General features: G+C 35.6%; 2 protein-coding genes across 5 annotated transcripts; one reads left to right on the top strand and one right to left on the bottom strand.

Annotated features, from left to right (window-relative positions):
- Positions 1–4891: 4891 nt before the first annotated feature.
- Positions 4892–6340, bottom strand: LOC135196631 (neuropeptide-like protein 30). Its single transcript, XM_064223475.1, has 3 exons — positions 6240–6340; positions 5153–5477; positions 4892–4961 (listed from the first exon to the last, which is right to left on the bottom strand). Exons 1-3 carry the CDS (start codon positions 6240–6242, stop codon positions 4951–4953), a joined length of 339 nt encoding a protein of 112 aa, XP_064079545.1. The 5' UTR covers positions 6243–6340; the 3' UTR covers positions 4892–4950.
- Positions 6341–12270: 5930 nt separating this feature from the next.
- Positions 12271–17512, top strand: LOC135201115 (uncharacterized). 4 transcript variants are annotated; one of them, XM_064230010.1, is made up of 4 exons: positions 12271–12801; positions 14660–15208; positions 15729–15874; positions 17063–17512. In XM_064230010.1, the coding sequence occupies exons 2-4, from the start codon at positions 15080–15082 to the stop codon at positions 17334–17336; spliced, it is 549 nt and encodes a 182-aa protein (XP_064086080.1). In that variant the 5' UTR covers positions 12271–12801; positions 14660–15079; the 3' UTR covers positions 17337–17512. The 4 variants fall into 4 exon arrangements, with proteins under 4 accessions (XP_064086080.1, XP_064086065.1, XP_064086088.1 ...); XM_064229995.1 differs by lacking the exon at positions 12271–12801 and adding an exon at positions 12820–13094; XM_064230018.1 differs by lacking the exon at positions 12271–12801 and adding an exon at positions 13117–13135.
- The last annotated feature ends 471 nt before the right edge of the window (positions 17513–17983 follow it).

Below are 17983 nucleotides of genomic sequence, written 5' to 3'. Positions count from 1 at the left end.
TATCTGTAACTCAACGCGAAACACCTTTTTTTCAGACCTTTTTAGGCTCTTCCATAGACCTTCCCTAACCGCCCAAAAGAACAAGAACAACAACAACAAAGTATTTTGTAGGCCTACTCCCCGATTAAGTGAAAATGCTGATTCATGTCGATAACATGACAATACAAGATCACAAAAGACGACCCTGTGACAAATAGTCGTCTACGTAGATCGAACGCAAACGATGAGAATAAACATAAATATAAATTATATATAATTATACTTAATCTCATCGTTTGCGTTTGATCTCATCATAGGTGAATTAAAAGACATCCGTCTGGCTATGCGAGTAAGAATAAAAGGTGAATAAATAATTTCTTGTCAGTAAACATGAGAAGAGAGTGATATTCAAAACAGCATGAGAGTATTGTTGTCTTGGAAGCTGTCTGGGGAAGATACAAGAACAACCACCTCAACATTGGTTGGATGGTGGGAAAATTACAGTTTATGTATTGCGGTTTTCGTTTCAGCATGCATACTTTGTATATATACATATTTTTTTCTTGGACATTCAAATCATTATAACAGTTAAGTGACAGGGCAATGTCAGGTGTATTTTATGATGAATAATTTATCCAGCAAATGTTCGACATCTCATAGAGTTATCGTCATCTCTAGTGCGTTGAAGATGTATGTATACTACTACGGCATAGCGGTTAGCCTAGACTTATTTTTTCAATGTATAGCTTTGGAACGATACCTAAGATAGAATGAATAAATAAAGGTTACAAAAAGAAAGTCATTTGACTAGTATAAAATGAAAGGGATTAAATGGACATTAAAATCAAATGTCAGACGAATAGGCCTATTGTACGCTTGTCAGTGCTTTTGCGTTCTAGGGGATACTAATAAAGGTTATTTGTCAAGTTTACGAATAGGGCATAACTTTGGTATCACGATAACATTAATTTCATATTCATGTAATTAAAATGCATATACCTAATATAAAGTTTGGATGATGAGGAAATCTTGTGATCTGAACAGATTGTGGGTATTAGTCTACCATATATAACTTAAACAGACTGATTTAAACAAGCTCGTCTTTCGTGTACTTGTATTGGCATATTTATGATATGCATAAGAAGGGATGGACGAGATTTCTTTGTATGTATAACCATTCAAATATGATTTTTTGAAGAAGTTTAATGTGTTCATAATAAGCAAACTATATCGGAAACGTTGTGTTAGGCAATCACCAGTATACTCATGCGCATGTGCCACATCTCCACCCATGGGCGGTCAGATGAAATAAAACCGACTATAACGTACTTTTCTGCATAATATTAGCTTGCCGGAACATCGAGTCTTATCGTTTAGAGAGAATTAACTTAGCAAATCGTGTAGCATTTTTCTAAAATAGAGGTGGTTAAAGAAATCCAGGACTAAGCTAAGACAAGAACAGTGCCTCATCACATGTGAGCTTATGCTCATGCCAGTAGAGGATGCACACATACAGGATTGGACAGTAAATTGCAAACTTAGAATGGAAATAGCAGAAATTCAACACTGAAATCGAGCTTTTACTGACGTGAGAATTATAAATCACAGAATGTGCATAATAGATATGCTAGGTGATTGACTCAGCTAGAATCACCTTTGCCATAATATTTTGAATAAAAGTTCTCTTTTAACTCTAGACCATTATTAGGAAAGACCTAGCAGACAGTTATATGAACAAATTATTTTTCATATTAAAAGTAAATTATTTTCATTTGTAACTTGCATTTATTAAACAAAATTAAGACATTTATTCATTCAAGATACTGAGTCACATTAAAGCGTATAATAATGTCAATTTAATACCCATATTTAAAACCTCAACCTGTATTTATACAATGAAATCACCCAAGTAGTAAAAATAGCAAGCTGGTGCTATTTATTGGCCCCTGAGAGAAACGCCGAACATGTCAGTTGGTTGTGTTTCTCTCGCCGGCCGACAGATGGCAGCAGCTACTTGGATCATTCCCTTTACAACGGCTCTGGAAGGGATGAAAGTCACCGAATTTTCATTGACGTTATTGCTCTTCATTTTAATATGATACCATCTTCAATAATTACTTAACAGATGTCTGGTGTGAATATATACGTTACATATATATGAAAGTTTACATATATGCTTTATACCATAAAAATGACCCAATTTACTTCTGCAACTGAGGCGATGGCCGATATGCCGTAAATAAGTCGGTCACTTACCGTTATGATCTTTTCCTATTTCTCAATTACATTAAACATAAATGATGTATTTATGTACTTCTGTAGTAATCTATCATCTCTTCATAATAAATCGTTCATATGGTTTAATGAATATTACTTGCTCTATTCCTAAGAGATCGTTTGGTTGTGTTTCCCTCAGTGGCCGACAGATGGCAGCAGCTACTTGAGTGATCCAGTATTCAACCACAGTATACATCGCTGCTTTAGGGAACGTAAGTCTTAAATGTACGAATTACATTGACTTTGATGATATGCTGTCTAATGCGATCCCATCTATAATAACTGCTGAATAATTGTGTTGTAAGTATATACGCTACATAAAAGTGAAAGTTTATATATGCCTTAGACAAGAAATATTTCAGGACATCGTTTTAGTACGGCTGAGGCAAAAGTTCGTCAGCAATACGGTTACTTTTATTACCTGTTTGTTTCCTCTCAATTTCATTTATATTAAGTGGTGTATTCATGTACTTATGTAAGTAGGATCTACGTTAAAACATACATTACAGCAATGTTACAGCAGTAATGCATCATCTCTTCGTAAGGACTCGTTTACATAATTTAAAGAAACAAGGTAAGACAATAACTCTAAAATAAGTTTAGCATTTAGCACTTTTTATTCGTAGTTAACTTGGGACTAGGGAAAACTCCGTCAATAATGACAGTCGTATCGATCAAAATATCTCATTATTTTTAGAGCATTGCATAATTACACACACACACACACACACACACACACATATATATATATATATATATATATATATATATATATATATATATATATATATATATATATATATATATGTATGTATATATATATATATATATATATATATATATATATATATATATATATATATATATATATATATATATATATTTATATATATATATATATACTATATATATATATATATATATATATATATATGATGTGTGTGTGTACGTACTTCTCTTTATGCACAAGAGACGCCCATTTAAACGACAGAGAATTACAACTCGCGTACTGATTAAAAAACCAATTAACTTCTGAATACGAGAGGTCCATGATCAGCAACGTTTATTGCTTGCAATGAATTATAATTTAGATAATTATAAAAAAATATCTTTGATGATTATGTATGCTTCCAATCGTATCACTTTAGACAGACAAACATCTTAATTGCTTTTCTGTGCAAGATAATGAGAAAAATACTCCCAACTTAATTAGTACTAGAATCGAAGAATTATCCAGTCATTGCATTTTTTTTAGGAATAATTATCAAAATCTCATTTGAGTAAAAAGGTTTTCAGTTTAATTTTGCCACTTGACTTCCGTTGGTTTGCAAAGCATTTATTCGAAGTATTCTTCAGAATAAAGGTTTAGCTATTTCATTCTGCCAGACTTTCGTTTGTAAGTAAACAGAGATTCGAAGACTATATATATATATATATATATATAATATATATATATATATATATATATATATATATATATATATATATATATATATATATATTTTTTTTTTTTTTTTTTTTTTTTTCAGGATTGACTCGTGGCTCCATTGAAACTGAAAGGTGTCCAGTGGTGTACAAACGCTTTGTAACTCTTCCTTCAAAAAACAAAAAACAAAAAATGCCAAGAAGATTTGTAACTAAAAAAAAAAAAAAAACGCCAAGAAGTAATTTAGATATATTGTAAAATACGGGTCCCTTGTAAACTGAAAGTTGTCCAGTGGTGCACTGCAAATGCTTTGTAACTCTTTCTTAAAAAAAAAAAAAAAAAAAAAAAAAGCACGCCAGGAAGTAATTTTGATATATTGTTAATACGGATAGACCACCATTATTATACTTGAAAGACTGGACCGAGTCTCTTGATCACTGTCAACTGAACATCCAGATGATGAAAAATTAATTAATTTAAAAAAATAAAAATCAGTTCAGTCACATCATCACTTCTCTCTAAATTACAAATCTTTATCTTTCATTGTACCAACTTCCTTTGCAATTAATATCATCATTTACATATGATTCACTTCTTATTAATCAGTTCATCAAATACTTATGACTCCAGATCATTTGAAATCAGTCAGTTGATCAATCAAAAATATTCCGTCTGTTCAATCTTACAGCTGACTTCGGATACTCATTCCAGGCCCCTTCCAGCTTCCACCAAATCACTATGGATTGTTGCAAGCTTCATTATTCCGTGTTTTCTTGCAGAGGAAACAAGGCGTGATCCGATCTCTAGCTTACCTGAGACGCGTGCTGAAATCTAGTCAAATACTGTGTTGTTTCACCGAAGAAAATTTAAATAAATGCGGTATATTTTATTAAAAATATTTTTTTCTGTACTGTTTAACATACACTTTATATATTTTTTACATCTTCATTCTAATAAATCGATCATAAATATCCCATCCTAAAATTCCTGTATCTTTAACTAAGCGAGAAACACTTTTTTCAGACCTTTTTAGGCTCTTTCATAGACCTTTCCTACCTCCCCAAGAAGAAGAAGAACAACAACAACAAAGCAGTTTGTAGGCTTACTCCCCGAGTAAGCGGAAATGTAAAAAGGATAAATGAACCATTGGCGACAAGAATCAATACGTAATAAAAAACGTTAAGGTATAGGACACTTAAACCAATATGATTCTTTTTAAATAAAAGTTTATTCGTAGCAACAATTCGTAGTTAACATTCACGCACACACTAATGGTAACCTATAGAAGGAGGCAAAGAAAATTAATTTAATATTTATTATTTTCATCAGTAACATATAGTGATAAGCAAATAATATATATATATATATATATATATATATATATATATATATATATGTGTGTGTGTGTGTGTGTGTGTGTGTGTATGTATGTATATAGTCAGATATTATTTTAACTTAAACCTAACTTACCATATCCACCATGGCCGTGTCCTTTGCCGTATCCACCGTGGCCGTGTCCTTTGCCATATCCACCGTGGCCGTGTCCTTTGCCATAGCCATGGCCGTGTCCTTTGCCGTATCCACCGTGGCCGTGTCCTTTGCCGTACCCACCGTGGCCGTGCCCTTTGCCGTGTCCTTTGCCGTATCCTCCGTGACCGTGTCCTTTGCCGTATCCTCCGTGGCCGTGTCCTTTGCCGTATCCTCCGTGGCCGTGTCCTTTGCCGTAGCCTGGGTCGGGGTTAGCCATAACCATGGCTACGACGACCACGACTAGAAAGGCGACGAGTGCTACGCGCTATAAAACGGATATAAATATAGATAAGAAACTATAAATTCACTTTTAACCTCAAAATTGGGTCAATATTTTGAGTTTGGAAGTTTCTCCTAATTTTGTAACTCTGTCAACTTCTAACTCACTTTGTCAGCAAGTTGCCTAGATGGTTATCTTACAGGCCAGTTTGTCAACATATATCTGAATTTGTCAATAATAATCCCAGTTTGCCTACATATGTTACAGTTTGTGAGCATGAAACCCACATTGTCAAGGTTACTCATTTTGTCAGCATGTCACCCAGTTAGTTACCATAAAACCCAGTTTGTCAACATTTATCCCAGTTTGTTTATACATATCCAGTTTTGTCCACATATGTCCCAGTTTGCCGAAATATAACTAAATTTGTCAGCAGGTTACCCATTTGGTCATCATTCATCTTAGTTTGGCAATATACATCCCTTTTTCAGAAGTTACCCATATTTTTCAACAATAAAATATAATAGATCTCGTCTAGAGAATAATAGATTCGTATCTTTTATGCAGTAAAAATGACAGATTTCTTTATAGAGATTAATAGATTCCTATCTTTTAACCCTAAAATATAATAGATTTCGTCCTGAGTATAATAGATTCGTATCTCTTAAGCTGTAGAAATAATTGATTTCTTTATAGAGATTTTAAGCAGAAAATACAATACTAGATTTCATCTGCAGAAGCATCTGTAAAGTTAGGAAAAACCTAAACAAAAACATAGAAATCTTTAAAAAAATGATTTCCTCCTACCATCTTTGGGGGAGACGAGTCTGCTCTGAAAACGACAAGTGGAATGGATGCTTGGACGATTGTTAACCGACTTTATATACTAGTTAATGACCAGGTCACTCGCTAGATGTCTCCTCCTCCTCCATGCAGTCTCGTGCGCGGGCATTGGTTCTTTTTTGCGGGCGGGGGGGGGATGGGGGTGGGTGGGGGGGGGAAGGGGGGGGGAAAGGTTTTCGAGTATTGTTCTTTTATTTAATGGCTCAGAGGTCGTCGAAGGATTGGGTAATTGTTTTAAGCAGCGTCTGGAGAGAAAGAAAGGATGAATGAAGGATTGAAATGGTAAGCAAGCGATCTGGAGAGAAAGAAAGAAAGGATGAAATGAAGGATTGAAATGGTGGATACATATATATATATATAGATATATATATATATATATATATATATATATATATATATATATATATATATATATATATATATATATTAAATAAGACCAGCGTGGACATCAGCATAATTACGGGTTCTGATTTGCATAACGCTTCTCATTGTATTACAAGACGGTTAGAAATCATAATAAAGAAATAATAATTATATTAACTGTGATACCAAATAGCACGAGTTTCACCATTTTCGATTAAGATCGGTAATGTTCACAATAATATTTTCGAAATTCGCTATATTTAGCGTGATGAATATCAGTAATTAATTAAAACGATGAAACAACGAGAATTACAATAATAACAGTCAGTTATTATTGCAACAACAAATTTTAGCAATAATATACCAAAGGAAACAATAAAAAAAAATAACTTGATTATTTCAAAAAATACTGAAAACATGCGGTTCTTTCTACGTTATTAATACAGTCGATTCATGTCACACTAAAAACGGAATGCATTACACAGGAGCGTTATGGCCAATTAAACCATTTTTTGATCTCGCGTATCGAAATAAAAATTAAAAAATGACTCGGAAAGTGATTGAACAAAATAGCTCTCTCTCTCTCTCTCTCTCTCCTCTCTCTCTATATATATATATATATATATATATATATATATATATATATATATATATATATATATAATATATATATTATGAAATTGGTTCATCAATTTATTGATTTCTGTACACAGTCATCCGTCGTAACAATAATGTATACGAAAAAAAGCTATCAGGTATGAATTAAATAAAAAAATGAAAATCATAATAATAATACTTCTACAAAACATTCTTCAATCTTCACAAACTCATGTAATAAGAATAGTTATAATAATAATAATACTCCTCATTATTTTCTTATGAATATATTCATTTCTAGGTTCCACTAATTACTTGATTGCTGGTTTTCTACAATTCCTATCATGAGAACTCCAGTTATAAGTCAGGTGTCTTTTCTTCGCTATGTATTAAAAAATAGACAAGTTAAGCGAGTAGATAAGTGAATAAATAAGTAATGCAGTAAGTATATGGAAAGACAGATAGATATTGCATTAATAACAGACGCATCTGCTGTTGCTCTTCCTGTCAGTAGTTAGACATTACTATCAGTGATGATACGTAGTACTACTGGTAATCTTCTTAGACAAGAAGATACAGTTAGACATTACCATCAGCAAGGATACGTAGCACTGCTGGTAATCTTCTTAGACAAGAAGATATAGTCAGACATTACTATCAGTAATGTTACGTAGTATTGGTCTGGTAATCTTCTCAGACAAGAAGATATGTTAAATCAATTGTATTCCACATAGGAAAAAAAAATATATAAAGAGTTCATCTTAGAAAATGCCCAACATTTTCGTATTCCAAAGGACCTCTTCATAAACGCTCCAAGAAGAGGTCCATTGGAGGACGAAATTGTTGGGCATTTTTCTAAGAAAAGCCCTCTCCATCTTCCTTTATGGAATGTAATTGAAGTAATGATACGTATGGATTGCACTGTTGACGAAAATTATCAGTGTTCCTCAACGTAATAAGAGGGTCAAATATTTTATGAAAAACAGCGATAACGATTCAAAAAAGATAAATAAGAAAACAAGCCATCGACCCACATGAACATTGAGAAATTCGTGAAATTGGTAGGCTGTCACACAGCTGTCAATCAAACACAACAATTAACTTCGATGACGTCTCTGACCTACGAGCGAAATGAGCTGCTGTGGCGTAAAAATGCTGCTTTGTCAATTGTGTTTATAGAATGCTAAAGGACTGGATCATTGAGCAATTCAGAACATAGAAAGTAGAGTGAAACAAAAAATTTGTCAGCAATATGTGATAAAAAAAAAATTATCTTTATTTCTTTTTGTATTGTGTCCAAGAATTGACAGCATCTTTGTGAATTCAAATTAAAAAAATTCAGAATGACTATAAAAACAATGAGTAAACAAAATAATTGGTTTAACTAACAGAGCTAATTTGTGTAGCCTTCGATTGTTTGTTTCCAAATTCAATATTCGGTTACTTGATTTTTTTTTTTTTTTTTTTTTTTTTTTTACGTATAATCAAATGACTGACGGCCTTTTGCAACATAATTTCTCGTTTCATTATTTCGTCATTTTTCAATATCTTCTGTTCATGCTTCGCTTCCCTAATTCTTATTTGTCTGTTTCAGGTGGTATATACGTGTTTACTACCAAAACAACTCTCATCTATTGTAAGTTTTTTTCTTTTGACACGGTTCATAACTTATCTGTATTATCATCTTTTCATTCTTATACTTAAGTAGAACAAGAGAGAGAGAGAATTAATTAGCTATAAGTAGCTTCACATCAACCGTGCATTTGACGCCTAGGTCAGACCCTTACAACGCTCCTGATTGGCTGTTGATAAGCCAATCCCAGGCCTGGAAACTCTCCTCAGTCTCTCTCGAGAGAGTTCACATAGGCAGCAGGATGTATGTTCCACCTCTCCTGAAAGACGTATCCCTCAGAAGGGGTGGAACATACATCTAGCCTATGTGAACTCTCTCGAGTGACTGAGAGTTTCCAGCCTTGTGATTGGCTTATCAACAGCCAATCAGGAGCGTCGCAAGGGAATAGCCTAGGCGTCGAATGCACGGTTGATGTGAATCCACTATACCTACCGTGAAGTGATGAATTATCCAACTTCTACATACAAACTACCATGCCTTTGGGAACAATAATTCCCTTGGTTTTATATTCGTTTTAAACAAAATATCTGAAAACCCGCATTCCTTTTACTGCAGAAAGAGAGACAGAATGATTGCAGATAATACCCATCTGCTTCTGATGTCCCTGGGCATTCTATTGAGAAAAACGTCAACAATATTTTCAAATACTACAATCAGTTAGTTACTCGAATATGGCAGTACACGAAGCTACTTCTTGTAAATTACAATTCCTAAATGAATATATAAATATATACATACATATAAATACATACATACATACATTGGATATATCACTTTACCACTGGTTGAGAAAAAATAAAGAGACGGGATGTAGGTCCTGACCGGTTTCGACTTTATTTCTAAGCCATTGACGAAGAGCTGATACAGTGTTAGGTATCAGGATATATATACAATATATATATATATATATATATATATATATATATATATATATATATATATATATGGGTGTGTGTGTGTACTACACATTAAAGCGCACCATAAAACGCCAGCAGTCTATGAAAATAATAAAATAACTTCATTATAAACATATAACGTCTGAAAAATCAAGGCTCTGTGAAAATGAAATTAATGTTTAACTGGAACTTCTAAAAAATTCTCCTTGTAATTTAATCATTTATTTACATTTTTATCTAATTACTGATTTATCTTATTTTTTCTTCTTTAATAAGCGATCTCTGCTTTCTGTATTTCCCATTACATTCTGTTACTTCTACATTGGAAGCTTGAATTTCAAGTCAGTGGCCCCTTTGGTAGGTTTGTTCCATATGAGTAGGGTTCATCCTCTGAATAATAATAATAATAATAATAATAATAATAATAATAATAATAATAATAGAGCCCTCCACTGGAGCCTTGCAGTAATAAGTTGTACGAACACCTACCTGAAGGAGTGATAGACAACGATCTAGCAAAGATCCTCTGGGACTATAGAAATAAGAAGAATATTGGATATGACAGCGGAAATTGTACCCATAATCTTAGGGACACTAGACACGATCCCAAGATCCCTGAAAAGGAACCTGGAAAAGCTAGAAGCCTAAGTAGCTTCAGGACTCATGCAGAAGAGTGTGCTCCTAGAAACAGCGCACATAAGTGATGGACTCCTAAGGAGGCAGGATGCAACCCGGAGCCCCACACTATAAAACCACCCAGTCGAATAGGATGACTGTGATAGAAAAATAATAATAATAATAATAATAATAATAGCATAGCCGCTGAAATCCATATTACAATGCCCTGCACATTAGGTCCAGTTACCAACAAGTCTTGAAACCCTCGTCTTTGAAAGTTCAGAAGACGAAAGAAAAAGAACACTTACACAAATTTCCAGAATAAAAGAGGAAAATTACTTGCAACGCAACATCACGCTCTTTTTTTTTTTTTTTTTTTAGCATGAACGCTTGCTCGCAATGGCTCGACCAAGACAATTCGACTCGCGCGAGGAATTAGTCGACCGTCAAGGAGGAAAGTATTGGGGTTGCGCAACCAGTTTGTATCAGTCGAGACGAGATTTCACGGTCTGGATTCGCGTGTCCTCTCCCTCTCCCCCCCCCCCCCCTCCCCACTTCCCCCCCCCCCCCCCCCCCCCCCCCCCCCCATCATCCCCCCCACCTCCTCTCTCACCCCCATATATACTATATATATATATATATATATATATATATATATAATATATATATGTCTATCACGTTACCGTGATTCATATACATATATCGAACTACAAATGTCCTTTAATATCTAATTCGCTCTACCTCGGAATTAATAATATTTTCATATATGTTTAACCGAGGGGGTAATTTATTAAGCAATAATAGAATTGGCGATCGACAGACGCGAACCACCGACCTCTACAATTCGAGGAATGGCAGTTTTGGTGTTTTGGTGGTTTTGGGGCTTCACTGCCAGCCTGGAATTGTAGAGGTCGGTGGTTCGCGTCTGTCGATCGCCAATTCTATTATTGCTTAATAAATTCCCCTCGGTTAAACATATATGAAAATATATTAATTCCGAGGTAGAGCGAATTAGATATTAAAGGACATTTGTAGTTCGATATATATATATATATATATATATATATATATATATATATACATAAATTTTTATCACATCACCGTGATTCACATGCATCCATTAAGCTACAAATATCCTTTAACATTATCTAATAATTCACTCTACCTGGGAATTAACATATGTTCATATACGTTAACTGAAGAAGATTTTTTTTAGTTAAGAAAATCGTCGGCTCATGTGTTTGTGTGTGTGTGTGTTTGTACATTTTCCTCAGCCAACAGGAATACTGTTGGTGAGCCAATTCGTTTCATAAATTAAATACAGCACTGATTCGTGTTATCTTGGAAACTCCATATTCAGATTAATAATAATAATAATAATAAAATTATCTCCCATGTCACTAAGATTATTGAAGTCATGATACTTTAACTTGCTAATATAACAAAATAAAATCTAACAGAAAACCAGCCGCAATTATATAGTGAAGTAAAAAGATGGTCTTCATTTTCGCGATACTTTACCAGTGTTACTGATACGCCATTATCTTTAAAGTGGGTACACACGTGCGAACCGAACCTTGTATTGTAACCGATTCTTGTAACAAAAACGCAAGTGTGGACGGTTCCTCGAACCCGAACCCCGAACCCGCGAGGTTCGAGGCTCGGTTCGCCCTCCGTCCCGACAATTGTCGGTTTTTGGGCTCCGAATCAAAGGGAGGTCTCTTTGGACGTTACGCCATGTGTGGACGCGACCTGTATGACACGCGTAACAACAGAGGTTGCTGAACTTGTTAACACCGACTATGAACAAGACCGTCCATAGTAGAGTCCCTTGTTTTGGTCAGTCAGTACGTATATGTCTACCATGGCTGATGGGAGTGACGAAGAGGTCCTTCAATTTATTAGTTATTACGAAGAAAAGACTTTACTGTGGCCAGAAACTTCTTGGAATCTCATGTCAGCGAGTAATTCCCGACCATTGTATTCTACCCTTCTAGTATATAACCTTGATTGCCACCATCTTCTTTTATTTCGCTTCATCTTCGTTAAATAATGTGTATAAATATACGCGGCAGCTGCTACTTGCATGGTGGCCATCGTCGGTAAACAACCCGGACAGAGACAGACTGGTGATCGCAGTGGATTGAAATGAAGTTACGTGCTTAACGTGGTTACGGTTCGTCCTCTACATTTTGACACCTTGTAATCGTATATGCGTAACTCAGTTACACATACAAGGTTCGGCTCTCACGTGTGTACCCACCTTAAAACATGAGGAGTTCTATCCCTCGAACATGTGTCACCAACCAGTAGCGCTAACATTTTCCTGGAATGATGTCCAACATTAGGAATGACGGCATCCGCTGGTTACGTTACCATCTACTAAACATTCAGCGAAGATCGGGGAATCCCCGAATGAGTGAGTTTTAGTGAAGCATCGTGTACACTCTGTCTGTCACTGACTCACTCTCTAGTCTCACTTTAGTGTTGAGAGAGTACAGGCGTACTTCAGGGATAATTATCGAACCTCGCCCATCTTTCTCGGGAATTGCACGGTGCTGTGAAAGCGTTCGTGCTCCTAGCTCCGTACTTTTACGTGCTGAATGTCACAGACAGGCTGGCAGATAAAGGAGGGAAACAGTAGACGTTGGAGAAAGCTTTCGCTGAATACGGATTCGTCTCTGCCTTGTATTGGAGAGCGGTTGTTCACAGGTGTGTGATTGATTCGATTTCTTCGCCTTTCTCCGTCGAAAGTTAGTTTTTACTAAGTTCACGTGGATTTCATAGTCTCCATACGTTACGTAGTGATGTTTTGTTTTACACAACTGTTGTAATAAAATGCATAGCTTTTGCCTCGTCTTCGTACATGAAACGAATATTCTGCAAATAAACAAGTAACTGGCAAATCGGATGTCAGGGTTGCCAGATAGCGGTAAAAATGGCAATTTCTAAACAAAACATTCGCGTGCAATGTAGTTTGTTTCTTTGTTTTTTTTAAGTAGACATCCTTACTCCATCGTTTAAAAATGAGAATAACTACTGATCTGATATAAAGAAGGTTATGAAAATTAATGCTCATTGAACAAGCAGACGAAATACAGTTAGGAACGGCATAACACCTATGAAAGAACTACTTTCCTGAACTTGATTTGTGCCAAAACCACCAAGGCACGGTGTTGTGAAACGGATGTTGTGTGTTCCTGCAAAATGACGCCAATAGGATTTATATGAATCTTATCTATTTCTGCCGAAAGCATTCGTCGTGCAGCTTAAATCTGCCGTAGCTCAGCCGTAATGTTAGTAAGGTTTCGTTTATTGTATTTGTATTGTCTGTTTTCCTTTCTGGCTACAGTTACGAGATATTCATTCCTGCTTTTCTTCTTCTTCGTCTTCGTCTTCTTCTTTTATTGTGGTAGCAGCTGTTTAACGACGGTTTACCCATTGGATTATCTATGGTATGACCACATGCGTATATTATCTTTTAAACGCCAACCCTTAAAAATAATTCACACGGTGATTTTACCATAAGTGCCCTTGATAATATACTACATAGCCTACTATAGGCCCCACTATCGAGCACTTCACTGTTAAAACTGAAGAAGGGAGTAAAAATAGTAAATGACAATAAACATGCATCTATAATCTTAGTTTCACAAGTTAATGTATCAGTGATAGTACAAGGAAGCCTTACGTAAAGTTAGGTTAATTAGGTTAGCTAATCAGCCTAGGTTTTAGGGGTGGGGACAGAATTTAGAGACATATTTATGTAGCTAGTTTTGAAACATTATGTGTATTAGGACTTGATACTGATAATTCGATGTTTATGAATGAATGATTTTCAGAAAAAAATGATAGATAAGTGACTACTATCTTCTCTATTGTAAGTTCATTTTTCGTCTTTATAACTGTCCTTATATATGCTTATGTTATTTGTACTTGATGTGGTATTTTTCTTTGTAGGCCTAATAGTTGTATATTTTGCCAATAAAAAATATCTTTGTAAGCCATGCAATACTTGCAAGAACGAAAGAGATTACTGTCTACTTTGTATATTTTGTATAATGTCTGTTTTTGGACAAATTTGTACTAATAGTTGTATATTTTGTCAATAATAAAACTAACTAGCCAACTTATAATACCGGATGCTATATAAATCTCACCTTCATATTGTCGGTGTGAGGATATAAAGTCAGGGGACGTTGTTACTTAGCAGAATCTTGTGTAAGTAATGATTTCGAGAGAAAATAAAGATAACCAATACCCTCTTTTTCTTTTAGGACTGAAATGTAAAAAGCACGGCAAAACGACAGAGTATTTTCACCCGTCCACTTCACATAACAACACATAAATAAATATTTTGGGCGTCTATCATACGTCAGTCATCCTCTCTCGTCCAGACTCTGGTAACACATCCGTCAATCAGAGTATTTTCACCCGTCCATTTCAATTAAACAACAAATAAATTTACTAAATATTTTGCAATCCACCCGTCATCCATCACTCACCCTGTTTCATCCAAACGCCCCAACACGCCTTTCAAACAAAGCAACTTCGCATAACAGCAGCTAGTTTCACCCGGCCTTTGCAACTAAAAAAATAAAAATATTGCAATCCATCTATCATCCGCCAATCAACCTCTCTCATCCAAACGGGCCTGACAGTAGTAGGCTTCTAATCTGCAAAGTCAACCGAAAAGGATGAATAACCTCAGGACGGATTCCTTAAGTCTAGGCACAAGTCATCCAGATGAACCACTGCCACCTCCTCCTCCGCAGGGCACCAAGCCTTCTTTTCAGAGGCCTGGCGTCCGTCAGCCGCCGACTTCGGTAAGAGTGTGGACTGAAGACGTTTGTGCGCGTGTGTGTGTGTGTTTGTAAATTTGGTAATGCAGTGTGTAGGTCTACTGCATTGGGAGTTCATCTTGGTTTCAGAAGGATGCAAAAGCTAAACTTAACTTTGACTGCTTTTAACACTGTGTCTAAGAGAATGTTTTGGCGATTTATTTACATATAATAATATATATTATATATATATATATATAAATATATATATATATATATATATATATATATTATATATATATATAGATGTCTTCAACATTCTCTTCATATACACACGCTTTTGTTGTTGCTAAATCAAATATATATATATATATATATATATATATATATATATATATATATATATATATATATATATATATATCACTGACGTTCAAGTAGGCCTAGTCTTTGACATAAAGTACCATGCCTTACGGTTACTGTGGAACTGACATCTATACGTCCATACATAATACGTCAAAATAAGCATCCAGGTATGACTGTCCTTTTTCCAAAACCATTCCAGGGCGTCCAGGGTCCTCGGGTCATCAACATAACCGGAAGCAGCGGCGTCCACATAGGAGCAGTCTTCAATAACGTGTCGGTCAAACCCAAACCGAAATGCGACCCGAAGGATATGCCGCTGCAGAGGGACGTGGATGCACTGAAGCTGTATGTATAACCTTCAGAGAGAGAGAGAGATTGTGGGATAGAGGTTAGGTCACACTAACAGAATTCGTATTAAGGAATAGTTCATCCTGAATTCAACGTTGGTGACCGTTTCCCCAATGGCACTTGGAAGTTGAATTTTAAGTATCCAGTCTTAACTTCTGTGTCTTGACTTCTACTTATTTTCCCCCAGTACTACAACCAGTTATTCTTAAGCATGTGAATCTTCATTAAACAAAGAGTAACAAATTTTTAGCTATATTTTCCATAAGTTTAATCAATGTTGAGAGAGTTCCTCTATCCCACTGCAGTTTTTGTAATCAAGCGCAAATTTATCAATCCATTGTTAATTTAGTCATATTTCTCAATTCTTTCCACCTGTAGTAATCAAAATGATTCTGGGCTTCCTTATCAGTTACCCAGGGTTTGTCAACGCAAGTGTATTGGAATGACAATGTCCCACTAATCATAGAATAAGAACTGATTTGAATTTCATTCAGACTGTTTCCGTAGCCCTGAGAGCAACTCAACCTCCACCCCTTTCTAACTACTCAATCAGATGCCCTGGTTTCATCAATGTCCCACCAATCATCAACAAAAAGCTAATTTGAGTATCCTTCAAATTATTGTCATAGACCTTTTAGCGACTCATTCTCCTCTGGATTAGATCTAATCGTCTTCACTCTCTACCCCCTTTCTAACTACTTATCATATGCCCAGGTTTCGTCAACACAAGCATATTTGAAATGACAATGTCCCACCAATCACCAACAAAAAGCTCATTTGAATATCCTTCAAATTATTGTCATAGCCCTCAAAGCAACCCACCCTCCACTGGCATAGATTTTTAGACCTATCCATCCTCAGCAGGCCTGTATCGATGGTGGGGAAGGGAGGGGGGTCGAACGACCCCCCCCCCCCCCCAAATTTCTGGAAGTCCATATTTTCTGTTAACCAAAGTCGGTATTTTGAATAACATCTAATCTGGTAGAAGAGCATAGACCGCATACCCAATTTTTCTTCTTAATATAACTAAAATAAAATGTTCACGTATTTCATCTTGTATGGACCTATATCTGCAATGACATTTATAGAAGAAAAGGTCCAGTTTTGGGAAAACCGACCACCCCCTCCCCTTAAAAAACCCCGGGTGCTTGCTCAGTCTCTATCTGTTTCTAACCCCCTAAACAGATGCTGCAGAGAAATTGAGGAGAGAGACAAGTTCTTGGTAGGAGAGCACCTGGGGCAGGCCTGGAAGAGCCTCGGACGCGCCATGAATTTTTCCAGTGGCCAGCTGGAAAACGTCGACGCGGATTTTACCAGGAGTGCTGACAAAACCGTCGAGCTCCTCAACTTGTGGCACGACAGGGAATCACAGAGAGCTACTGTGTCTAGGCTTGTGGCTCTCATCCTGGAAGTCAAAGCTTATCACGTTTTGAAGCATTTGAAGCCACGATATTCGTAGCCCTCTCTCAGTCTTTTTTTTTTTTTTCTTTTTATACAATGCTGTTACATCTTTCCCAACTATGTCAAAGTTTACGTTTTGATATTTTTTTGTATATAAGAATCGTATTTCATCCAGTGTAGCTAAGCTGAGTGGACGAGTACTTAAACAATATGAATTATATTAAAAATGTGTTATGTGCCTATTATTTACCCTTAAGTTTGCTCTAATTATGTGTAATCTAAAAATGTGTAATCGGCAGACTTTTCACCAAAAAAATTCCATTTTGTCACTACCACCGTAAAACGATTTCTTTGCAAAAATATAGCGATTCTTTTTAGTTATCTCTATCACCTATTGTGATAAAAAAAAAAAAAAAGTTTCACACAAGGGAAAAGCCATATAAATAAGCATTGTCACATGACGATATCGTTGAACCATCTAAATTACTAGCCAAGAAAAGTAGAAATCTAAATTTACCCATGGTAAAGTCAGTATAATAAGACAGTGATAATAAGGCCTATACTGTAATATGACATTTTTCATCTAAACCAATTACAAACCTTTATAGCATGTCAGGTTTCTGTTGGGCTTGGAGGTGTCCAGAGGGCCAAACTATGACCCTGACTCCCTTTAACATCTTACCATACTTAAGGGGCACACTAAAG

Source organism: Macrobrachium nipponense, chromosome 23 (genome assembly GCF_015104395.2).
Source record: "Macrobrachium nipponense isolate FS-2020 chromosome 23, ASM1510439v2, whole genome shotgun sequence".
Taxonomy (NCBI): Eukaryota; Metazoa; Arthropoda; class Malacostraca; order Decapoda; family Palaemonidae; genus Macrobrachium; species Macrobrachium nipponense.
This window is presented reverse-complemented; position numbering and strand designations above follow the sequence as displayed.